The sequence below is a fragment of the Rhinoderma darwinii genome, chromosome 13 (assembly GCF_050947455.1).
Source record: "Rhinoderma darwinii isolate aRhiDar2 chromosome 13, aRhiDar2.hap1, whole genome shotgun sequence".
Classification (NCBI taxonomy): domain Eukaryota; kingdom Metazoa; phylum Chordata; class Amphibia; order Anura; family Rhinodermatidae; genus Rhinoderma; species Rhinoderma darwinii.
Window position 1 is genome coordinate 48,150,667 of NC_134699.1, and position 26,237 is coordinate 48,176,903.

Here is a 26,237-nt window from a genome sequence, read left to right on the forward strand (position 1 = left end):
GAAAACCCAAAATACATTATTACACCAAGATTGCATGTATTTCAGCTTCTGTAAAACTACATTAGTAACAATGGTCAACATGGTCTAAACCTGTAAAATGAAAAGGCCATTAAGAAGACTCAAACTTTAGCTCACGGTAAGGGGCAACCTCTTGGTTACACTATTGGACCTCTTTATGACAGTATTTTCTTGGCGGTGGTGCTCTTGTAGGATATATAGGAGGTTGTCAAAGGTCTCCATTGGCATTTGGTAGATGGAAATTAATTTCTCCAGGTATCTAAAAATGGATAGAAAAGAACCATCAAGTTATGATATAAAAACAATGAGTGTTTTTAATAAAAAATATAAAAATGTTTAGAAACATACTGACGTGCGCAACTCTACAAAGAATTGAGAAAAGTTATCCCTCTCCTCTCTGAGCGCCAATATGGGATTAATCCAGTATCTGTGCCGCCTTCTAGCTTTATCCTGTGAAGACAAATATTTACTATACATTAAACCTCTATTTTCACATATTTACATAAAGAATACACAAAACTAAGGCCTCATGCACACTTCCGTCGGCCGTTGCACGGCCGCTAATGACGGTTCCGTCAAACACGGGCTGCACATGGATGGCTTCCATGTGCAGTCCGTTGTTTCACAGACCAAATTCAATGAAAAGTCCAAGACTATTCCGTCAAAAACGGGAGGGAGTAGAACCTGCACTACTTTTGACGGAACAGCCGCGTTGTTCCGTTAAAACAACGGAAGTGAGCATGGCCCCATTGAAATGAATGTGTCAGGGTGCTATCAGTTGGAAAAAACGGATAGCACCCTGACGAAAAAAAAACCTGAAGTGGGCATGAGGCCTAAGAGGGAATACATTATTTTTGGATCCATTACCTGCTGCTTTCTTCAGCGGCAAACGATATACACTGGACCTTCAAAAGGAGACGCTTGTAGGGTCTTCAGCCTTGGATTCTGCTTTCCTGCAGGTCACTGTCTGGCTTTGGTCACTTATTTTTTTGGTTTTTTTGTCAGTTTTTCCACTGTAGATCACACAGCAATAAACTCTCCTCATCAACAAACCGGCGTCTGGTAGAGGGTGAAAGGAGTTTTTCCTTTTAATGCTGGGTAGTTAAAGCCTCTCAGGGGGTATAAACTAATGGGGTTTAAAATCCACATGTGAATCTGCATCTACTTTACCAAATTCGCAACAAAAAAAACACAGGAAACGGGTATATTTCTGCCATGGATTCCTCTGTGAAAATATCCTAACTGATCAGGTTCTCAAGAAGGGGAACTGCTTCAATATGCCCCTTTAAAGGCTGTTTTAAATAGAAATAAAAGGGTTTCATGTTTTTTTGGGGGTTTCAATTCTTCAACAAAAAGGGGTAGCTAAAATTTGCGGATCTCTCCAGTGACCGACCAAGCCACATTTCCAGCAGTCTGAATATGCAGCCCTTTCAGGGGCCAAAGAAAACTATAAAACACAGCTCATGAAATTGTGTTGACTCACTCCTTGCCGCAGGATCTGCGGTTTCCTTCCCATGTGGATATCACGTGTTTTCGTTTCCCAGACTCCAACTCAGAAGCAAATTACTACAAGATCACTTTGAGATAACGGACGAGAGGGAGAGGAGAAGGCATAAAGCCCGACAAAGAAACTACTTCAATAGAAACCTTCATTGTTTACCTGTCCTTGTTATGTGATGGATACAGGTGCTCAGCTTGTTAGAAGACACAGCTCTGATACACATAGGATTGCTCTACATGTCGCAGTAAAAATGCATTTTTGCTGTAAATCGTGGCAAAACCGCGCCATTTTGCCAAAAAGCACATCACATTAGCCTGCTTTTGCTGTGAAACGCGGCATAAAAAAAGCATTTGGACCGCGGTATATGTGAACCCAACCATACGGTCACTAACGAGCCGGGCACCTGTATTACATAACAAGGATAGATTTTTATTCTCTACATTAAAACAATAAGGCTGGGTGCACACTACGTTGTTGTTGCGTTTTTAACATGCAGTTTTCGGTTTGGCACATAAACTCTTACGTCTCTCAATGGGAGTTCATCAACAACAAAGAAACGCGTTAAAAACGTACAGTGTAAAGTCAGCCTAAGACCACGTGCAGACTGAAAATCAGTTCCAATTATCAGAATGGAACTTTCAGAAATCCATAATCTTGCTGCAAATACAATACCATCCAGATAAACGGAACTGATTTTTTTAGTCCCAAATAATTTCTGCAACAAAATCTGCTGAAGATTTTGCCTGCATTTTTTTTAAGCCAAAACCAGAATTGGATTCAGGGGAACAGACCTATAAGGACTCCCTTTTTATATTTTTTCTCAGATGTAGAACGTGGAAAAAATGCTCCTTGTGTCGGGCGCTCCTGTGTGGATGGTTCAGCGAGTCCACAATCGGATTGTATTAAAAGCGATTTATTCAGTGAACATGCTAAAAAGTGTAAAATACAAGTACTGCAACGCGTTTCAACCTCGCACTTTGGTCTTCGTCAGGCATATAAAATTCGGACACAAGGATTGCACTAAATACCCATGTCTTATTGTTGACGCCCAGGTCAGATAGTAAAGGTGAGGGTTCATTGTGGGAGTACACAAAAAGTAAGTATGTGTTGTATCATGTTGCATGTGTCTTTATTATTGTATAAAATTGTATCTGTATATCACTCTCTTTGCGGTATACACCTATTTACCCATAACTATACTTTTAATTTTAAAAAAGGGGGCGGGCTGAACGTTGTCGTTTTTTGTAATCTTTTCACTTTCTCTTGTTTATATTCCCTTCCTCCGCCCAAGTAAAACTGGTATGGAGAGCTGATTGATTGTTTGAATTTCCCACGTCTACATCAGAAGTTTGGCTATCAGTTTTTCCCACGTCTACGTCACTATAGAGATAGCTTCTGATTGGTAGTTCTTTCCCTCATTTTACTGGTTGACACTTGTTTGTGATTGCTTGGTTACCAAACAACTACATGCGCCGGAATTGTCCGAAAAAAAAAGGGGGACCATCGGAACTATTTATAATAATCTGTTTCCTTTGCCTTTGTCGAATATAGATAATAAAAAGAAAAAAATCGCAATTGTGTGTTTGGACACAGCAGGGCTCAGAAAGGAAGGAGCGCTATTTGGCATGCAGATTTTGCTGTATTGGTTTTTGTCGCATTTGCAAAACCCCTGGGGTACCAGAGTACAGTGGAAGCCCCCAAGAAGTGACCCCATTTTGGAAACTACACCACTCAAGGCATTTATCATTTGCCTGGACATATGGTAGGGCTCAGAAGAACAACATACGCATTTCAGGCCTATTTAGGTGCTTTTCACATCATTGGCCAGCAATTGCAGGGCTCTGAGGTCAAATGGTAAAACAAACCCCAAAGTAGTGACCCCTATTTTGGAAACTGCACCCCTTAAGGCTACATTGACAGGACCGTGAAAAACTATTTTATTTTTTTTTAACGGCTCTGGCCGAGGATTCCGCTCCTATAGGGAGCCCCTGATGTCTCTGTCCATATATGTAGATAGCACCAGGGTAAGCACATATATGGACAGTGACATCAGGGGAGTCCTCTCAGAGCGGATTCCCCTGCCAGAGCGTCCGCAACGCTCTGGCAGGGGATTCTGCTCCTGGGGAAGCCCCCGGCATCATTATCCATATATGGATAGTGACATCAGGTGTTACCCGGGTGCCATCTAAAGGGGGGCTGCTATCACCTACATGGGCACTGTGACACTGTATGGGGGTGTGGCGCTATCTAAAATGGGCACTGTGGCACTATCTATAGTGGCCACTGTGGCACTTTGTGGGCACTGGCACTGTCTATGTCGGCACTATGTACAGTGGGTACTGCAGCACTATCTACAGGGACATTGCAGCACTGTCTACATGGGCACTATGGTGTTTTCAGGAGTTTGGGACAAAAATACTCTGACAAATGAAATCCATCCACTTTTTTTTTTTTAAGTCATGAAAAACTGATGGCAAATGACCATTAAAAACGGACAGACGGACTGGAAATGGATGAAAATTTGGAGACACACTGATGCAAAATGGCCATTAAAAACTGAAAGTTGATCCATTAACTCCTTACCGACCCATGACAAAAATACACGTCATTGAGCAGGGGGGTGATGTTTGGAGAAGGCTAATGCTCTGCGCCCGCTCTGTACACCGCAACTGTCATTTGTGTATTACAGCTGACACGCTGCTCTAACGGCCAGGAACAACGGTCACGCGGTTCCTGTCCGTTTAACCAGTCAATAGCGACCGCAGCATTTAAACCGTTAGGAGGGTGGCGGCCCCCTACGAAAGCCCAACACCCCCCCCCCCCCACAGCGCGATGGTTGTCATGGCAGCCCGGGGGCCTAATAAAGGCCTCCAGTTCTGCCTGCCCCTGTTAAGCCATGCCTCAGGCAGGGGCCTGTAAAAATGACAATACACTGCAATACATTTGTATTGCAGTGTATTGGATCAGCAATCTAACTATCACTGGTTCGAATCCCCCAGGGGGACTTATAAAAGGTGTAAAAAAAACGTTAAATACAGTTTTCAGAAGTGTGAAAAAAATACAAAAATATTAAAAGTTAAAAAAAAAAAACCCTTTTCCAATTTTTCCCCAAGCACAATTTCAAAAAATAAAAAACAAAATTGCTATCGCCGCGTCCGTAAAAGCCCGAACTATTACAATATACTATTTAACTTGCACAGTAAACAGCGTAATAATAAATAAATTAAAACACCCGAATTGTTGTTTTTTTTGGTCACCTTAGCACAAAAAAAAAATTAAATAAAAAGTGATCAAAAAATCGTATGCACCAAAAAATGGTACCAATAAAAATTAAAGCTCGTCCCGCAATACATAAGCCCACACACCGCTCAATCGACAGAAAAATAAAAAAACTTACGGCTCTCAGAATGTGGTGAAACAGAACGATTTTATTTTTTTTTCCGTCAGAGCGGTGCGAGGGCTTTTTTCTTTGCGGGAGGAGTTGTAGTTTCTATTGGCACAATTTAAAGTACCATATAATGTACTGGGAAACTGAAAAAAATTCTTTGCGGGCTGAAATTGGAAAAATCTGCGATTCCTCCAATGTTTTTTGGGTTTCGTTTTAACGGCTTTTACTGTGCGTTAAAAATGACAACTTAACTTTATTCTGCGACTCAATACAATGATACCAAATATATATATACTACCCGCACCATAGGTTTTTCTTTCTAAAATTAGCAAAATCCAATCCAATATATATATGGTTTTTGGATTTTGCTAATTTTAGAAAAGAAAAAAAACTATGGTGCGGGTAGTTGTATATTGGAAATGGATGGGGACGCTAGTAAAAAGGCCTCATGCACACTTCCATTGGCCGTCGCACGCCCGCCAACGACAGATCCGTAAAACACGGACCGCACACGGCAAATCAGTTCCTATTATTTGGAATGGGGTTATTTCTGCAGCTCTCACTTGTATTACTCCAAGTTCCATACAGATGAATGGAACGTATTTTCATTCGCAGTAATTTCTGCAACAAAATCTGCCATGTGCGAAGATGCGAACAGAGCCTAAGGCTGGCGTTTTAAGCCTCTTCAAAAATTGCGCGCCTCTTTAAAAATGTGTCATCTCTTGCGTTGTCCATGAGCCACCAAGTGAAATCATAGTTGGGGTAGATTTCCACTATAATTTATACCAATTTCTGGAGTCAATTATGGTAAATCTGTCGGGCAACGGGAGCTCCCGCCCCCTCCTGCAAAGCTCTGCCCACTTTTTGAAAACGTTGAAGAACGTCGCTAAAACGATACTATTGCATTGGAGCTCTGTAGGAGAGGTTTCGGATGATATGCGGTTGACTCTGCAACAGCACTCCCTATCTTCCGGCTGCGTCTCCCAAGAATGGAAATGAGAACGCCGGCAACATTAGCGGTACATTGCACAACACCGTCTTACATGAAAGTCCCCCAACAATCTGCTGATCCAAGGGGTCCCTGCGCTCACCTTTTATAATTGGGGGAAGCGTCTGGCACTCTTCAATTCTGCAGCAACACTCCTAAGTTGAACTACACGTTGCATACTAATATTAAAGGATATGTGCACATTTAAATACTTTTTAGAAGGGGGTCTGTAAACCGAGACCCCCCCACCAATCGCTAGAAGATTCATCCACAAAAAACACCTTGGAAGCCGAACATCAGAAGAGCGGTTCATTGTACCAATAGGTAGGGTCTCGGTTCACAGACCCTACCAAGGACATCTTAAATATCTGAAGATTTATTAAAGGGAACCGTTCACCAGCATTTCACCTATTAAAACCAGCAATACCTGGTGGACGTGGGTGAAAAGTGATTCTTATGTAACCTATAAATCTCTTCTAAGTTACTCTGTACCTTTAATATTCCGATTTTTAGTGTTCCCGCACCGTATGCTAATGAGCATAAGAGTCATATCTTCATTCCTCAAGCCTTTCTGCGTTAACCCCGCCTCCTTACTTTTGATTGACAGCTCCATGCCTCCCCCCCCCCCAGCACACACAAAATCCGGCGCTTGCGCACTGATGACCTGTTCTGGTGCGTGCGCACAACAGATCATCATAGCGGCGCATGCACAGTAACTAGATTTGAGGCTCGGACAAAGCAGGGCAGGGTGGCGGAGCATACATGACAGGCGCACGCACGCCATTTTAGACGAGGTTTCGGCATTAAGTGCGGCCAGTTTTCTGCGGGCATAAGAGGAACGAACGAGACTGCCGGATTATTACCACAAAAGGCGCAAAATGTTTGCAAACGGTTATTTACGGTCAGAGGAGGAGTTTAGGATAACGGCTATGAACTTTTGACAGCAGCGGCAGGCGAGGGGAGTTCAATGGGTTAAATGTTGGTGACTGGTTCCCTTTAAGAGGAGCCCAGGACATGGGCAACATTTTCTAGTTTAGTTTTTCAGTAGTGTAAAAAAAAATGACTGCCTATTTCTTACTATTATAGCTGGAATGACTAACAAAGATTATTTGTATAGAAATTGCATATAACATATATATAGATAGTATATATTTAGGGTGTGTGACTACTGAGGCCTCCGGCCAGTAAGGGGTTACTAGAGCCAGTTCTGGGGTGTAAGCGGGTGACGGTCCTGTTAATAAGCGGGCGCTGGGACCAGTATTATTGGGGCGTTTCATGCTCTTTGTCCGACATACCTTGTACGCTCTCCCGGTGACAACCGGACCACCCTGTTCCTTGCCCGTGGGTCACACTGCCCCGTCCGGCCTGAACCACGAGCAGCATGCAGTGAACGGGTGGGGCGGATCCGGGTAACTCCTTCCCTGCCAGACTGTAACACAAGGATACACGTAAGAATAGCAGGAACTGGAACAACGTGCTGGGCACCATTCGTATCCTCACTACATACCAGGCTATGGCCACTGTGATGCGTCTTTATTGGAAGACTATGGTGGTTTTATAAGCCTTTATTATTGGTGTGGTGAGGGCATTGTCACCCCGGAGATAACGCCACACAGCCCTGCACAGCAGGTTGTGCTGAGGAACCCCACGTTATCCCTTCACCTAACGCTAGGAACCAACCAAGTGATCCACTGGGTTACGTCGTAACTGTGATTATCTGGTAAATGAGCCTCGTTCACCTCCACACTAAAAAAAATAATACAATTTTAACGCGCTCCAATGATAATAATAATGCGAAACGCATACTAATATCTGGAGAATCATTACACCCCCCCCCCTCTGTTTAGATTTTGGTACAGTCCGCTGCGGCTACACCTCTTCCGGAAGTTGACAGTGTCGCCTAGCAACAAGAACATGTCTGGAAGACGGAGGTTAGTAATTATTCTCCGATCATTAATATTGAATTAAATCCTCGCCTGGTGGTAAAGAGTCATTATCGCAGTCGGTCAAGTGATGTCAAACTTGGTGGGCGATTATTGTGCGATTTGCAGATCTTCGGTCTGTCCCCAGCGTTATCGCTGGTAACCAGTGACAACCAAACTGGCATATAAGTGACTGTTCATAAGGGTTAGGGTAGAAATCAAGAGGTGGCAGGCAAGGAGGGTGAGGCGCATTATTATAGAGTCTGGATTTCATATCTGAGGAACACAGGGCAGTGCCAATGATATAGTCTGCTGTACCAGGTTAGGGGATGTTCACACGCGGTGTTTTCAGGCGTATATCGGGGCGTAAACACCTCAAAATATGCCTGAAAAAACGCTAGCTAAACGTCTGCCCATTGAATTTAAGGGTATGTTCACACGGCCGAAAAATCGGAAGCAGGACGCCTCCAAACATCTGCCCATTGATTTCAATGGGAAAAACGGCGTTCTGTTCCGACGGGGCGTTTTTTTTTACGTGCCCGTTTTTCAAAACGGGCGCATAAAAAAAACGCCCATGAAAAAGAAGTGCATGTCACTTCTTGAGCCGTTTTTGGAGCTGTTTTTCATTGACTCAACAAACCGCTCCAAAAACGGCCGTAAAAACTGCCACAAAAAAACGCATGTTGATTAAAAAACGGCTGAAAAATCAGTGTTTTCAGCCATATTTTGTTAAACGCATGAACATACCCTAATGGGAAAAAAGGTGTTTCGTTCAGACAGGGTGTTTTTTTTACGCTGCTGTTTTAAAAAATGGCGCATGAAAATACGCACCATAAAGAGAAAGGAGCGTGTCACTTCTTCAGCCGTTTTTGGAGCTGTTTTTCTTTGTGTAGATGGGACTCGTCCAGGCTCCTCAAACACCATGCGAAAAATCCGGAGGAAGGCTTGGAAGTCACGGGTCTCCGGGCCTTGTCACTCCCAGTTAGGGTTCGCCCATGCAGGAGCCTTGCCGGTGAGGAGAGAAATGATAAAAGCAACCCTTGCGCCATCGGATGAAAATGTCTTACTATACAGGCTTAAAGAGGCTCTGTCACCAGATTCTCAAATCTCTATCTCCTATTGCATGTGATCGGCGCTGCAATGTAGAGAACAGTAACGAGTTTTTTTTGTTTTTTTTTTTAAAACGTTCATTTTTGGCCAAGTTATGACCATTTTTATATTTATGCAAATGAGCATTGAACTGGACAATTGGGCGTTTTTTTTCGTTATGTCCAACTGGGCGTGTATTGTGTTTTTAACTGGGCGTGTTTACGTGTATGACGCTGACCAATCAGTGACCAGTCAGCGTCATACACTCCTCCATTCATTTACACAGCAGCGATGTGCAGCCACATACACACATTAACGTTAATCAAGTGTCCTGATAATGAAAACACATGACCTCCAGCCTGGACGTCATGTGTATTCAGAATCCTGACACTTCTGACTCTTTTCTGTGAGATTTGCAGCAAGGGAAACGAAATCTCATTTACCTCGTAATCTCACACAGCTCTGATCGCGCTAGTCCCGCTTCCAACTGAATCTGCGTCCATAGGACGCACATTCAGTTGGGTTCAATGCAGCATTCACTGGGCCATGAGCGGCTCTGCGCAGGCATCATGTAGTGGCATCATTGCGCATGCCTGCGCCGAGTCACTCACAGCACAGTGTAGAGGAGGAGAAGGATTCTCCACCCGTCGTGGGAACGGGGATCGGTAAGTAATTAGGTTATTATTTTTCTATTAGGTATATATGGGGGCATTATACTGGATATGGTAGGGGGGCTCATATGGTAGCTGCTGAGGGGGCATTACACTGCATGGGACAACTAAGGGGGGAATTATACTGTGTGGGACAGCTATGGGGGCATTATACTGTATGGGACAACTAAGGGGGCATTATACTGTATGGGGCAGCTATGGGGGCATTTTACTGTGTGGTGACATTATACTGTCGGGGCAGCTAGGCATAGGCGTGCGCAGGGGGTCTGATGGTGTTGGGGAGAGGTAGGGGGGCCCAAGCTGAATTCCTGCATCAGGGCCCATGAGCCTTTAGCCAAGCTTCTGGGCAAGCCCTAATACTGCACCCTTAGTAGTCTGTAGGAGCCATGCTGTACCTAAATATGAAATAATTTTCCATGTAGACAGGAAATTGTGGCATGCTCTGATGCCATATCATGGAGGTATTCTCTATAATACAGTGCTGTACGGCATCATTCGGGGGCACATGGAGTGCCTACAGCTCAGTGCTACAGCGCTGTATGGACTCCATTTGCCTGCAGTACAGGGTCTATGCAGATGGTTCTATTTTGTGCATTCAGCCTAAGGGGGGTTTTACACAGGCAGATTTTCTGCCGGGTAACGAGCGCCGATGGACGATAACATCATGTTGATCTATTTTGCTCCATTTACATGGAACAACGTTCGTGAGTATGTGAGTAACTATCGTTACTACAATCTTACGTCCATATACATTTTCCATATATTTTGCATTATGCAAATGGAAGCTGTGCAGCCGACAAACAATATTTTTTTAAGGTAGCATAAAAGATCCAATCAGCCGACATACGAGAGTTTGTATACGCAAAAAGTAGAAAAAAGGGTCCGCTCACCATATTGCAGTCTGGTTACCACGTCCTGTATTTTATTGGTGCAAACGGACAGAAGTCTACGTCGGAGGTAGGTGGATATCCGTAGAAGTGAAATGGGTCCGGCACACGATGTAGGAAAATTACTGTCGCTTTATCGATAACACATTTAAAATAAGATGGATAAAAATCCTGGGTGAAGAAAGCTTTACGCGTTTCAAACCTATTGGTTCTTACTCATAGATTTTGAAACGCGTAAGCTTTCTTCATACAAGGTTTTGCTCATTTGTCGGCTGATCGCTGCTTTGTTTACATGGGTCAATGATCGGGAACGAATGAGCACTCGAAAGTGTGATCGTTAGCCCGATCATTGGTCCGTGTAAAAGGACCTTTAGAGGTGATGTTGCCACTTTTGCAGCCATCTTTGCTATTACCTGTATTGTTCGCTTTGCAAATTTCCTTATGTCATGGCTGGCTTTATAGCAATTAAAAAAATACTTCTTATATTAACACATATATTGTTTGTAAATACTATATATAATGTGTATTTTTTTTTTTTTTTTAGTCAAAGGTCTAATGCAGAATATGCTTCTGACACAGAGAATGATATGCAAGCAACAAATGGAGAGGTAAGAGAGCGAAATGTGATAGGTGACTATAATTTTACCAAAACGGTTTCTGTCTGTTATGCATTTTAAGGCCCCATGGACGCAACCGTATTTTCATCCATCCGTAAATACGGATCCGTAGTGACCCGCAACTTATCCGCAAATACTGCCCGTAGTGCATCCGTGTATATACGATCCTCAGCAAGAAGAAAACCACAAATGATGTGCAACATCTGCAAACCTGGCGTCGCCTAGCAATGCTTCCATAATTACGGGGTGCACATCCGTAGCCGTCTGTAATTACGGAAGCTCCCATAGACTTCTATGGGGTCTCCGTGCCGTAATTTCGGACAAGAATAGGACATGTTCTTTATTTTATGGATGGTGGGACCCGTGTCTATCGGACATTCATGGCATATCCAGTGGATATGCCATAAATGTCCCTGATGGAAACACTCCTTTAAGTTATATATTGATATAGGGACATTGGATGTAGGATTGCATAACTTGTTTAGGGGTCTAATGTATTTTTTTCGCAGACTCAAAGAGAGAGCATAGCTGACAAAAATATAGAAGAAATGGAAACCCCAGTGGTAACTAGTGGTGTGAGCATCTCCTCTGCAGCAAGTATTTCGAGGTCTGTTTTCGAAAGCAATTCCGGCTACGGTAAATATGCTTTGGCACGCACCTTTCTATTTAAAGAGTCTTTATCTAATTATTCAAACAGCGTTCTCTGATAAATAAGCATTCCACTTTGCTCTGTTTTTTTTTTCTTTTTTCTCTTACTTATGTGTGGGTGGTATTAACATTCAACCACGTTCATCACCCAAAGTATATTGACACATTTGTAACGAAGCATTATGAAATTATACAGAGTCAGGAAATACGTCTGTCTAAAAAGTGAGACAGAGATAAATGTTAAAGTACGATGTTAGGCCCCACGCACACAACCGTAAAAATCGTCCGTAATTGCGGACCGTAATTACAGTCCGCAATTACGGACCCATTCACTTCTATTGACCACGGACACCTTCCCGTATATTTGCGTGAAGGTTTCCAGGCCTTAAAAAGCCTCCGCAAAAGACAGGACATGTCCTATCTTTTGCTTTTTACGGTCTGTGCTCCCATACTTCAGATGGGAGCACGGGCCGAAAAAGCGGGTGGCTGTCCACGGCTGTCCGTGCCCGTAGTCGCGGACCGTGATTACAGGCTCGGCCGCGTGCATGAGGCCTAATCCTTTAACTTTCTCCTTTTTTTTGCTCCACTGCAAAGGTGGGGACAGGATTCTAGGGAGGTTTTTTTTTTAATATGGCGTACAGCGTTACTGTATTGGATATTTCATATAATAAATAAATTACAAATCACAAACAAACATTATAAAATTAATAAATAAAAGGTAAACTTTGGCTCTTTTTTGTTTTTAGGCATTTAAAATATAGTACTTCTAAGTTATGCAAGTTAACATTTGATAATATGATTTAAATGGTCACTAACTTTTCAACAATCTCTGCATAAATCAATAGTACAAGCGAATAGAAGAAGCATCGTAATATATCTTATTAAAGGAAAACACCTCTTTCTCTATTCATCGGGCCGCCCTAACTGTTCACTCACTCTGAATTTACTGTTAAATCCGTCTCCTCAAGATAAGATGGACTATTAAATCACTAAAGGATTAGGTTACATGCTGCCGATAGAAGTATATAGAGAGGGGAGGCAGCAGGAGCAGAGTGAGAGACACTCAAGCTGCTTCTGCTCCTAGTAAGTGGTATATCTCACCCCAGTGCTGGATTCACTTCTACACTGATCAGTATGATGTCCTCCATGTTGCTGTTGCTTCTATATATGTAGTAGATAGAGATAGAAGAGCAGGATTCTCCTGTTCTCTGTGTATAAAAGACATGGTAGCAGTTAAGCTCCATCCACTAGCTCAGAGAAAACTGAGAATTAGAGATAGAGCCTGCAGAAGGGCACACTGCTCAAAAATGCAGGCTATAAGTCATATAATGGTCATAAATAGTGTTATTCCTCATGTACACACATATGACAGCTTATTCTTTAATGCCACTTGAAAGTTAGGTACACTTCGATACACACTGCAACTACTTTTTCCTTAAAGGCTATTCCTATATTAAACATTTATGATGTATATACGTGCAATATACTTGATGGGTATCAAGCAATGCTCGGCTCTTTCCATAACTACTTTAAACTTCAATGGGGAAGGCAGCACTCCTATTCTGTGGATATGCCATAAATTAGGTAGATGGGAATACACCTTTAAATCTCCTTCCGTGGTCTAATAGCACCGGTTGTTGTTGTTAATATGATTATGAATATTATTATGTGTTGTTTTAGATAATGTCACCGCCGTGGTGTCTTCCTCCACTCTTCATCAGCTAAGCAATCAAATAGCCAAGAGTGATTATGAGAGGGAAGGACTAAAAAATCCAGAGGAAGAGCCTACAACAGAACAGAGCCAAGATGAAGAAGAACTGGTGGTGTTAGATCCAGATCATGTAAGTTGTTGACTCTAGCTACCTGTTAACTACTTCTCATCACTACTAATGATATTTAGCGTATGCTTAGGGGTGACTTTTATATTTAAACAATAGAACTCCAAATAGATATCAGGTATTAAAAAGTATGTAAACCTTTTAAAGGCATTTTTTTTTAAATAAAAAGTTGTATCATTTTTAATAAAAAGTATTTACAAAGTTGCACAGAACACACGGATACAGCTTTTTATTTCAAAAATAAAAATGTTGCCTTTTAAAGGTGTACATAGCCTTTAAGTATAACAGACTTTTAGAATGTATTTTTATTAGGCTTATGTCAAACAGTGTGAACAGTGTTATATACACAGTTAGGTCCAGAATTATTTGGACAGTGACACAATCTTCATGATTTGGGCTCCGCTGCCACCACATTGGATTTCAAATGAAACAACTGAGATGTAATTGAAGTGGAGACTTTCAGGTTTAATTCAAGGGGTCGAACAAAAATATCCTGTGAAACGTTTAGGAATTGCAACCATTTTTCTACACAGCCGCCTCATTTCAGGGGCTCAAAAGTGATTGGACAAATTAACATTATCATAAATAAAATGGGTTTTTAATAATTTGTAGAGAATCCTTTGCAGGCAATGACTGCCTGAAGTCTGGAACCCATGGACATCGCCAAACGCCGGGTTTCCTCCTTTGTGATGCTTTGCCAGGTCTTTACTGCAGCGTCTTCAGTTGTTGCTTGTTTGTGGGTCTTTCTGCCTTATGTTTTTTTCTTCAGCAAGTGAAATGCAGCTCGATCGGGGTGAGATCTGGTGATTGACTCGGCCATTGCAGAATATTCCACTTCTTTGCCTTAAAAACTCCTGGGTTGCTTTCGCAGTATGTTTTGGGTCATTGTTCATCTATCCTGTGAAGCGACGTCCAATCAACCTGCTGCATTTGGTTGAATCTGAGCAGAAAGTAAATCCCTGAACACTTCAGAATTCATCCGGCTGCTTCTGTCTTCAGTCACATCATCAATAAACACTAGGGACCCTGCGCCTTTAGCAGACATGCATGCCCATACCATCACACTGCCCCCACCATGCCATCACACTGCCCCCACCATGCCATCACACTGCCTCCACCATGCCATCACACTGCCCCCACCATGCCATCACACTGCCCCCACCATGTTTTACAGAGGATGTGGTGTGCTTTGGATCGTGAGCCATTCCAATCCTTCTCCATACTTTCTTCCTCCCATCATTCTGGTACAGGTTGGTCTTAGTTTTATGCTGTTCCAGAACTGGGCGGCTTCTTTACATGTTGTTTGGCAAAGTCTAATCTGGCCTTTCTATTTTTGAGGCTGATTAATGGTTTGCTTCTTGTGGTGAACCCTCTGTATTTGCTCTTGTGAAGTCGTCTCTTTATGGTAGACTTAGATACTTCCAGGAGAGTGTTCTTCACTTGGGTAGATGTTGTGAAGGGGCTTTTCTTCACCATGGAAAGGATTCTGCGATCATCCACCACTGTTGTCTTCTGTGGACTTCAAGGCCTTTTGGAGTTCACGAGATCACCAGTGCGCCCTTTTTTTTTTTTTTTAAAGAATGTACCAAACCGTTGATTTGGCCACTTCTAACATTTGTGCTATCTCTCTGATAGATTTCTTCACTTTCTTCAGCCTAACAATGCTCTGTTTCACTTGCATTGAGAGCTCCTTTGGCCTTATGTTGTGGGTTCACAGCAACAGATTCCAAATGCAAATGCCACACCTGGAATCAACTCCAGACCTTTTACCTGCTTAATTGATGATGGAATAGCTCATGGAGCCCATTAAATAGCTTTTGAGATAATTGTACAATTACCTTTCGTCCCGTGAAAAAGAGGCAGCTACATATTAAAGAGCTGTAATTCCTAAACCCTTCCTCAAATTAAGATGTGAATACCCTTAAATTAAAGCGGAGAGAAGCAGCTAAAATGACAAAACTTGTGTCACTGTCCAAATAATTCTGGACCTAACTGTATATGTATATAGATAGTGTGTGTGTGTGTGTGTGTGTGTGTGTATGTATGTATATATATATATATATATATATATATATATATGTATGTGTGTGTGTGTGTGTAAGTGTAATAAATTAGAAGATAAAGACATTTCACTTTTTATTGGCAGCCATTAATGACAAGGTTCCAAACAGCTCTTAAGAATTACCTTGCCAAGCAGATACAAAGCCTGGACATGGAACTGAGTGAAATGGTACGTAAAAGTAAACCTTACATTGCCTGAAAATGGGAGGTCAACGGGTGTATTTCCAGGGAATTTAACTGTATTGTCAAGGGTATGTGTGTCAGGAAGAAAAACAGCCATGATAAGTTACTATCAGAGCAAGGTCACATGACTATGCTACTTTCCCCATTCGCATACATCCTTTACAACATTTTCGCGGGTACCGACATGATCGCGGGTGCCAATTGTTGTCATAGCAACCTTGGGGGCCTAATGAAGGCCCACAGGTCTGCCATCTTTGTGCTCCTTTTAAAGGGTTGTTCCCAAAATGTACAATTATCACCTATCAACATGATTATAATAATAGTCTGATCGTTGGGACCCCACCGCGAGGACGGGGACCCGAACCCACCTTTCCTCCTCACTGCACCATGCGTTGTGGGTTCACAGCAACAGCTGCCAAATGCAAATATCACACCTGGAATCAACTCCAGACCTTTTACCTGCTTAATTGATGATGGATTAACGAGGGAATAGCCCATGCAGCCCATTAAACCAACTTACGAAACAATCCAGGCAAAACTGTTATGCCTGGAAGAAAACATTAGATGTGAACCAGGCCTAGTAGACTTCGGACAGTCTCCTTTGAGTTAAAATTTATAACACAGTTATCAGAATTCAATAATTGTGTACATTTCTATTACATTATACATTACTGTCTTTGCAGAGTACATCAATGAAGAAAAATAAAAGTGAACGGGAGAATCTTGGGGTTATCCTCTATGGCATACAGCAGGAATTAGCTTGTCAGCAGATGGGGCTAGAGAAGCAACATAATAAACATGCTCAGATCTCCTCCTTATGTAGGCAAGTGGAAGAGGAGCGGGAAAATATCAGAAATTTGTACAAGAAAATACACCAAACTAATGATACCGAGCGCAAGGAAGGTGCGTATAATGAAAACAGTATTTTTATACCACCGCATTAGCTTAGATATTAAATTCTATGCAACGTATATTAATTTAAAGGGGTTTTCTGAGATTTTTATTTGACGGCCTCTTCTTTTAAAAGGCAATGAATGTATGATTGGTTTAGCAGAACGAAGGGGCAACGGTGCTTGCTGCAGTGTGGCTGTGCCTAGTAATGCATCTCAGCCCTGTTCACAGCCACATTTGCTTGCTCTGCGGAAACCCCTTTAATGTATTTTTCCTATAACTTGAACATTATTTTATATAATTTTGTTGAAGCCTTTACGTGGTATCGCGATTATCCTGTACTCTTACAGCCTATTTTAGGTATTTTCAGGGGCGTAACTAGGAAAACTGGGCCCCATAGCAAACTTTTGCATGGGACTCCCTCCTTCACTCGGTGCCACACACAGCACCCCTTGTAAATAGTGCCTCCTGCAGATAGTGCACCATTGTAGACAGTGCTATACAGACCCCCCTGTAGACAGTGCTAGACAGCCCCCCCGTAGACAGTGCTATACAGCCCCCCCTGTAGACCGTGCTATGCAGCCCCCCCTGTAGACAGTGCTATGCAGCCCCCCCTGTAGACAGTGCTATACAGCCCCCCCGTAGACAGTGCTAGACAGCCCCCCCGTAGACAGTGCTAGACAGCCCCCCCGTAGACAGTGCTAGACAGCCCCCCCGTAGACAGTGCTAGACAGCCCCCCCGTAGACAGTGCTATACAGCCCCCCCTGTAGACCGTGCTATGCAGCCCCCCCTGTAGACAGTGCTATGCAGCCCCCCCTGTAGACAGTGCTATGCAGCCCCCCCTGTAGACAGTGCTATGCAGCCCCCCCTGTAGACAGTGCTATACAACCCCCCCTGTAGACAGTGCTACACAGCCCCCCTGTAGACCGTGTCACACCACACTTGTAGACAGTGCTATACAGCCGCCCTGTAGACAGTGCTGTACAGCCCCCCCCCCCCAGTAGACAGTGCTGTACAGCCCCCCCCCCCCTGTAGACTGTGCTATACAGCCCCGCCCTGTAGACAGTACAGTATACAGCCCCCCTTTCCTGTAGCTAGCGCCATATAGTGACCCCCAAATAAATAAAACAAAAAAAGGTCATACTCACTTAGGCCCCTGCGACGAATGGAGCGAATGAACGCTGATGGGATCCTTGCGTAGGCCGGCTTGATCCAGTGCCTGTGGCCTAGTAAATGGCAGAGTAGGGAGCCACCTCCCTGTTCTGCCATACCATTCAATAATATCTGCGTCCTAAGGACGCCGATACTATTGAATGTGGGGTTGCTACCGTTGTAGCAGCCATAATGGCTGCTTGCAGCGCCACCGGGCTTGAGGGGGAGCATGTGATGGCGGGTGGAACGGGCCCCCTAATGCTGCGGGTCCTGTAGCAGCCGCTGTGGCTGCTACAGCGGTTGTTGTGCCTCTGGGTATTTTATATAATAGTACCATAGTAATATAGTAAGGTTAAAAAAATACATTAAAAATTATTTACCGATCCTCAAGCACCACATAAAAATGGTATTTGAAAATGGATTTTTATAAAAATGTAGTTTAAAAGCAAACCGACTGAAATATACTAAATCAAATATAAACAAGGATATTTATCAATAAAAACAGTATATCAAACATGTATCACGAACAAATATCACAAAAATGGATGTATCCAAGTTACAAATCACCTAATCCAAGTCCTGCATCCTCCATTGCACAGGCGCACGTATGCTGAACAGCCCGTGAGACAAGTGAGAGTCCTTAAGGCTGGATTCACACGAGCATGTTACGTCCGTTAAGGACGGAACGTATTTCGGCCGCAAGTCCCGGACCGAACACAGTGCAGGGAGCCGGGCTCCTAGCATCATAGTTATGTACGACGCTAGGAGTCCCTGCCTCTCCGTGGAACTACTGTCCCGTACTGAAAACATGATTACAGTACGGGACCGTTGTCCTGCAGCGAGGCAGGGACTCCTAGCGTCGTACATAACCATGATGCTAGGAGCCCGGCTCCCTGCAGTGTGCTCGGTCCGGTACTTGCAGCCGAAATTCGTTCCGTCCTTTACGGACGTAACATGCCCGTGTGAATCCAGCCTTACACCTAAATGCGCATGCGCACAATTTAAAAAACAACCATCTCTCCAGGACCTTATGCCACACTGTAGCCACGCACTAAACAATTCACGGAGGAATCGCTTCTATTACCGGGACTGGTGAGAAGCAATTTTGCACTACCTTGTTGCATAATTCAATCACTATTGGGACTGAAACTAGCGCTATTGCGCAATATTCTAGTTATTAGTGTGGTTATAAAGCTGCTTATTACTCCTCTCATACCCGTAGATTTTATCTATAGCGGCACCACAAGTGTAGAATTATGAAGTTAAACAAGTCAAGTAAAGCGCTCTATTACAATTAGGTTCATACACGTACGATCCGATTTTCCATTTCTATTGTGATATATGTTTGGTATATTTAATCTATTGTTTTTATTGATAAACATTGTGGTATATATTTGATTCAGTATATTTTGTCTGTTTGCTTTTATCTACATTTTTATACAAATATATTTTCAAATACCATTAAATGATATTGTAGTTATGGGAACATCGACGATAGATCGTACAAATAATTTTTTTAAATTTTATTTTTTAACAACTAGTGTCAAATGTTTAGTCAACTCTTTCTTTCAGTATCCTCTATGCAAACAGAGGTGGAGAACTTGGCATTGCGTTTATTCTACATGGAGAATATGTCCAGTGATGTGCGTTCAGACATCTCCGTTATGAAACGCGCTGTTCAGAAAACGAAAGCCGAGAGAATTCAGGCTGAGGTGGAGAAACAAAAACAGGTATAGCAGTTTTAAAAATAAAAAAAAATAGCTTTAATAAAGAGAAAACCGTAAACCATAATAATAATAATATGGGATGTTATTACCCACCCTAAATATAGGTCTTAGATTTTGTGGTATTTGATCAGTATTTATGATGTAGTTCCTTGTGGACAAATGATCTTTTTCTTTTTTTTGTTTCTCTTTGTGCCATTTTTTAGTAACTTTCACTTTGAAATAAACGAGTCTAAAGGGTCGTTATGTGTTCGAATGAGTCTAAAGGTTGGAGCTGCAGTGAGGGCTCTTGACCAATCAGTGTCATGTGACATGATTGATCAATCAATCGTCTGCTGTTCTAATAGGGCTGGACAAGGACATATACTCTAATGAATATTCATGAGCAGATATTTTGTTAAGATAGACAGACATCTAAAAGTTACTGGAAAAACATCAATCAACACATAGTGAAGAATATATCTATCGTAATTCTATAATGATTGGTCCAAAGACAGAAAAACACCCTTTTGGTGACAGACGCTGTTTAACCCCTTAGAGAAACACAGTTTTGGCCTTGTGGACACAGCCCTGTTTTTCAAATCTGACGTGTCACTTTGTGTGGTAATAACTTTGGAATGCTTTTATCTAGGTGATACGGAGATTGTTTTTTTCTCTCATGACACATTGTACTTTATGCATTTCACAGGATTGAAGGCAAAGTGGAGGTGGAATTTACAATTTTAATATTTTTTTGCAGAAATTCAATTTAAATCCACAACAGCAGCTCAAAATTGCCAAGATTCTGCAGTTTTTAGAAATATCCTATATGTGGCCCTAGTGTTCTACTTGACTGAAACACAGGCCTCTGAAATTAAAGAGCACCTTGCGGATTTTAGGGCCTTCTTTTTATTAGAATATATTTTAGGCACCATGTCAGGTTTGAAACGGTCTTATAGGGCCAAAACATAAAAAAACTGCCTAAAAAAAACAACTTTTTGGAAACTACACCCTCAAGGAATTTATCTAGGGGATGTAGTGGGCAGGTGTTTCATAAAATTTATTGTAATTGGGCCGTTAAAATGAAAATCTAATTTTTTTCCAATAAAATTTTGAATTTTTTTAATTTCCCAAGAAACAAAGGAGAAAAAGCACCCCAACATTTGTAAAGCAATGTCTCCCGAGTACAGAAATACTCCATATGTGGTCATGAACTGCTGTTTGGACACTGCAGGCTCAGAAGGAAGGAGCTTGGTAAGGCCTCATGCACACTGCCGAAGCCATGTGCACGGGCCCGTATTTACGGCACAGACGTCCGCGGAGTGTCATCTGCGGGCCGTCCACAATTCATGGACACATTGATTTCAATGAGCCCGGACGGCAAAAAAATAGGACAAGTCATTATACAGTCCGGGTTTGCTGTCTGAGCGAATGAATTGTGGACAGCCCGTAGATGACACTCCACGGACGTCCGTGCCCTAATTACGGGCCGTGCACATGACTTCGGACTGCAAACCCGGACTGTATAAGGACTTGTCCAATTTTTTTTTTTACGGTCCGGTCTCCTGGCCAATGGACAGACCATGCAAACCACGGTCTTGTGCATGGGCCCATAGAATTGAAAGGGTCCGCAATTCATCAGTATTTTTGCGGGTGCAAAAACACATCCGTGGGCACGGGGCCTTAGGCTCCTATGATATTAATGGTAAACACCACATGCATAGAGTATTATCCAGCACTCCCCCCCCCCCCCCCCACAATAAAAAATAAATAAATCATATATATATATATATATATATATATATATATATATACACACACACAACTGTACATAAAAAATACTTCTCTTTCTTTTTTAGGACATGTTTGTGGATCGACTAACACGAGAAGTTGACAGACTTAGGGAGCAAATTGCTGTCTATAAATCACAAATTTCAGCTCAAAAAGAGGATACGAAAGCTGCGCGGGAAGCAGTGGCTGAGGTTAGAATGAACTTTACCATCTGAAGACTGAATAGTTTTTAAACAATTATGATGATCAAAAAAACACTGTTCACTTTAATTACAGGCCAACATGGAAATTGAAGCTATTTGTCTTGAAAAAAAGCAGCTACTTCAGCAGTGGAATAGCAGCCTTATTGGAATGACAAGAAGGGATGAAGCCTATTCAGCTATTCAAGAAGCTCTTATGTATGTAGAATTTCTAGCTGTGAGGTTTAACCCCTTTAGGACAGTCTTATTGTGGGTCAAAGAGGTTGTCCAGGATTAGAAAAAAACATGGCTGCTTTCTTTCAAAAACAGTGCCACACTTGTCCACAGGTTGTGTGTGGTATTGCAGCTCAGCACCATTCACTATAGTAGAGCTGAGCTGCAATACGAGGCACAAACTATGGACAGGTATGGCTCTGTTTATTGAAGAAAGGGCAGCCATGTTTTTTTCTAATGCTGGACGCCACCTTTAAGGATGCAGCAATTTTTTTTTTCGTTTTTTTTCATCACCACATTCCGAGAGTTCTATATCTATAATTTTTTTTACTTGCATTTGTTTATGGCACGTTGGGGGACCTATGATATATGGAAGAACTTTTATACATTTTTTATGGGGGAAATGCGATTCAGTCATAGTTTTTGGGGGAGCTGTTTTTTACTCCGTTGCCCATGTAGTATAAATGACATAACCCTTTCCCCCAGATTCCAAAAGCCATAACTTTTTTTATTTTCCATCGATAAAGCCATATGAGGGCTTGTTTTTCCTGGACGAGTTGTAATTTTTCACGGCACCATTTATTGTACCATATTATGTATTGGGAAACTGAAAAAAAAATTATTTGTGGGGTGAAATAGGAAAAAAACAGCGATTCCTCAATATTTTGAGGGGTTTCGTTTTTACAGCTTTCACCGTACGGTAAAATTGGGAAGTTAACTTTATTCTACCGGTCAATACGATTACGGCAATACTAAATTTATATAGTTTTTTTGTGTTTTATTTGTGTTTTGTCGCCACATTCTCAGAGGCATAACTTTTTTTATTTTTCCGTCGATTGAGCGACTTATTTTTTGCAGGGCGAGGTGCAGTTTATATTGGCACCATTTTGGGCTACATCAGACTTTTTGATCACTTTTTATTTCATTTTTTGTGGGATATGAAGTGACCAAAAAACAGCGATTCTGGCGTTTTTATATAGGAGATGAAGAAAGGCAGTGCTGGGGGCCTTCATTAGGCCTCTGGGCTGCCATGACAACCATCAGCGCAAATGAGCTGTCGGAGGGGGGCGCCCCCTCTATTTTAACGTCTTAGATGCTGCGATCGTGATTGATCGTAGCATCTAAGGGGTTAAACAGCCAGTTAGAGCGCGATCGCTGTTCTTGGTCGTTATTCCCTGGTGTCAGCTGTAATACAATACTAATCTCCCATACTAAAAGCATGTTTCCGTACGGCACAGTATTTCCGCAGGCAGACCTAGCATCATACATTACTACGATGCTAGGAGCCCGGCTCCCTGAACTGTTTGGTCCGGGAAATGCGGCCGACATGCGGTCCGTACCTCACGGTCCGAACACAGCCTTGTGAATAAGGCCTTACATGCGGATTTTGCTGCAGAATTTGACTGTTTTTTTGTTTTTTACTATTTGCTTTGCAAATTGTGAAGCCTGTGGATGAAAATCTGCGGCAATTCTGCAACAAAATAAGCATGATGCGGTTTTCAAAATCTGCAAATCCACACGATAAATCTGCCACATCTTAACATAGCATTATAGTGGCTACGGACTGAGCTTTCAGTGTTCACAGAGCATATCCACTGTAATGTAACAGTGCTCCGGCATTTATAATGCTTAAAAAATAGTTGTAGGTACAGTGAGATGGGCACATTTTTATTAAGGAATGGCTAGAAATGGGTGCTAGAATTGTTTTATTTGTTTTTCAGTTTGGCGCAGCAGGAGCTTTGCTCCATAGAGACCGAGATAGAAGGCTATAAGAAGTCTGTTACAAAGGAAGAGGAAAGGCATGAGAAACTCGCTTTTATGATTAATCGTTCAGAGAGTGACGCGGCCATGAGCAAAAAGCTGATTTCTCAGTGTCAAGCTAAGCAGGAGGCCCTGAGAATAGAGTTCAGCACATACATACGTACATTAGAGGAGACTGAGCAAGCCCTAAGCCGGGTCACCACAGTAAGTTTGTTTCTACAGTATAACGTATAAAACAACGTAAACATTTCCATAATGAGTGGTAGGCAGCATTGGGGAATTCATTCACCTCTTCTAATAGTTTTACCATACCGAAGCATCAGTAAATTTTACGTCGTATTTGGGGGGGAAAAAAGTATATGGACCAGCAATGAAGTACCCTGTTGAGGACTTTTTTATTTTAAGGAATGGCAATTTTTATCCTCTCTTCCCTCAATCTGATCAAGATCAGTGACCAAGAAAAGTGTTCAGTCAACTGTACTGCTGCCATGATTGTTCAGCCCAGTTTTATATATAAATTGAGATCCTGCTACTCTTCATAGCAGTGACTTCCGCCCCGTCCACTCCAGCAGTGCCTCATGGGCAGGGTCAATATTGTAGTCACTATAGGGAACTGGTGACTTAGGTCCCATTCACATTGCGTTTATGCTATCCGCCGAGCGCATAAGTTTTTTATATGGACCATTGAAAACGTATACAAACTTACGTAGACTCATACGTCGGTATACGTTTCTGTCCGTTTTTTTACCTAAAAAAAAACAACTTATATGTTGTTTTTTTTTTTTAAACGTGAACACATAGAAAAAAACGGATATATTTACTGTATGTAAACTGATACAAACGTATAGCATTACATTTGCATACATCGTCCACTGAGATCAATGCTAAAAAACGTTACGTCGCATATATCTTTTTTTGCAGTACAGAATAGCGCAGCAGACTACACTTTTCAGTACTTTCAAAAAACAGTATCCCAACGTAAACCATGACAAACATAGACCAAGCGGATGCTATTTTGCTCTACGTTTGACCCATTATAGTCCATGTATATGCCAAGCTATACGTTTCAATACTTTTTTAGTGTTTAAAAACGTATATGCTCGGATAGCATAAACATGATCTGAAGCAAAAACACAACGAGTTGTTTTTGTCGAATAGGTCACATTTTAGTCGCAGTCAGGATGCTTTTATATTTCAACACAAGTCAGGAAATATTATAAATTAGATTATAATTTATAACATTTCCATGTGCTGGCCACTAGAGGGAGCAGTTCCCAAAATTGCAGCATGGTCAATGTGGTAAAGCAACCTCATTGCTTTATGCTGCAAATTTGGGGTAGACACACTCGCTCTAGTGTCCTCACACAATCCCCCCTCCCTTCTTCTGGCTAGTGCCAGGAGAAGGAGGGGTTTGAATCTTCAAACCTCCTACACTGTGTGCCGCCATTTTCTGAGCGACTGCACAGTGTAGGAGGATTAGATACAGGGCTCAGCAGACAGTAATACACGAACATAATACACACGATCATAATACACACATCACATAGACTAACATAAATTACCTGCTCCTGCCGCTGCTGCCGCCTCCGCTCCTACTCCTTGCACCTTCGCTTCTTTGAACATATGGCCGGAAGCCGCGGCCGGAGGTAGTCATCTGACTGTCCGGCAGCAGCTTCCGGTCCACATGAAAATGGCGCCAGATTTTGGTCTGCTAACGAGCTTCGTTTTGGTCTGTGTGGAAGCGGCGCATGTGCCGTTCCCACACAGACGGCGTACGCTGCAGAGAATGGAACGGCTCCCGTTCACATTCTCTGTGGGGTTGTATGTGCTGTATCCCATCTCTGTATGTGTCGTTAATCGACACATACAGAGATGAAAAAAATATGGCAGCCCCCATAGAGAGGTAAAAGTAAGTACACTGTAAAAAGTAGAACACGAGAACACAAATAAATAAAATTTATGTTAATATATTCAAAGCAATATGATAAAAAATAAATAAATATTCATGACACCTTCCCTTTAATAGGAGGTTTTGCTGCAAGTCCTGTGTTGCTATACTGTTACTGCAACATGTGAATACAGTCCATTCTGAGCACGTTATAAAGATCTATACATCATGCAATTTATCATTCCCCTACTCACTATCCAGCAATTCTTGCATTTCTAAAGGAAAGAGCCGGACGTTGGACTGAGCTGAACTCCCTACGGAAACAAATTGAGAAAGAATCCCAAGTAAAAGAAACTCTGGAAACTCAGATAATGGAAAAGCTTCAAGAAAAGATGACATCTGACAAAGCGGCTAAATATTCATCACTCCTGGCGGAAAAACTACATAGAAGAAAGCTTGAATTGGTACGTAAATTCATTGTACAGCGGAATGTCACTTCTGTCTGTCTTAAGCAACATGTGGAAAAACGCGTCAGCATTTTACCAGCTGTACAGCCTATCCGATTGTTTCATGAAAGTGTTGAAAAAGTATACGACATTATAAAAGTAAAGCTTACAAATACTATTCTCAAGTAATGCACCAGTGCCCCCAGCAGTTTTCCCGCTATTGTACTACGCATTGTCACTTCATTAGGCCCCATGCACACGACCGTAGAATTCGGCCGTAATTACGGACCCATTCATTTCTATTGACCACGGACACCCTCCCGTATATTTGTGGGAAGGTGTCCGGGCCGTGGAAAGCCTCCGCAAAAGATAGGACATGT

General features: G+C 42.2%; 2 protein-coding genes across 3 annotated transcripts in view; one reads left to right on the forward strand and one right to left on the reverse strand.

Moving 5' to 3' along the window:
* Positions 1 to 7,566, reverse strand: part of TBC1D16 (TBC1 domain family member 16) — a 75,986-nt gene extending 68,420 nt beyond the window's left edge. For both annotated transcript variants that reach the window (XM_075846317.1, XM_075846316.1), the window contains exons 1-2: positions 7,403 to 7,566; positions 7,191 to 7,324 (exon numbers count right to left, since the gene is read on the reverse strand). The gene's annotated coding sequence lies outside the window, so the exon portion shown is untranslated. The remainder of the gene's footprint in view (positions 1 to 7,190; positions 7,325 to 7,402) is intronic.
* CCDC40 (coiled-coil domain 40 molecular ruler complex subunit) overlaps positions 7,192 to 26,237 on the forward strand; it is a 37,445-nt gene continuing 18,399 nt past the window's right edge. Inside the window, exons 1-12 of the mRNA XM_075846315.1 lie at positions 7,192 to 7,343; positions 7,743 to 7,826; positions 11,009 to 11,072; positions 11,591 to 11,717; positions 13,410 to 13,570; positions 15,714 to 15,797; positions 16,495 to 16,714; positions 19,428 to 19,585; positions 21,418 to 21,540; positions 21,626 to 21,747; positions 23,484 to 23,727; positions 25,693 to 25,875. Coding sequence (XP_075702430.1) covers positions 7,810 to 7,826; positions 11,009 to 11,072; positions 11,591 to 11,717; positions 13,410 to 13,570; positions 15,714 to 15,797; positions 16,495 to 16,714; positions 19,428 to 19,585; positions 21,418 to 21,540; positions 21,626 to 21,747; positions 23,484 to 23,727; positions 25,693 to 25,875 — 1,503 coding nt within the window. The 5' untranslated portion in view covers positions 7,192 to 7,343; positions 7,743 to 7,809. The remainder of the gene's footprint in view (positions 7,344 to 7,742; positions 7,827 to 11,008; positions 11,073 to 11,590; positions 11,718 to 13,409; positions 13,571 to 15,713; positions 15,798 to 16,494; positions 16,715 to 19,427; positions 19,586 to 21,417; positions 21,541 to 21,625; positions 21,748 to 23,483; positions 23,728 to 25,692; positions 25,876 to 26,237) is intronic.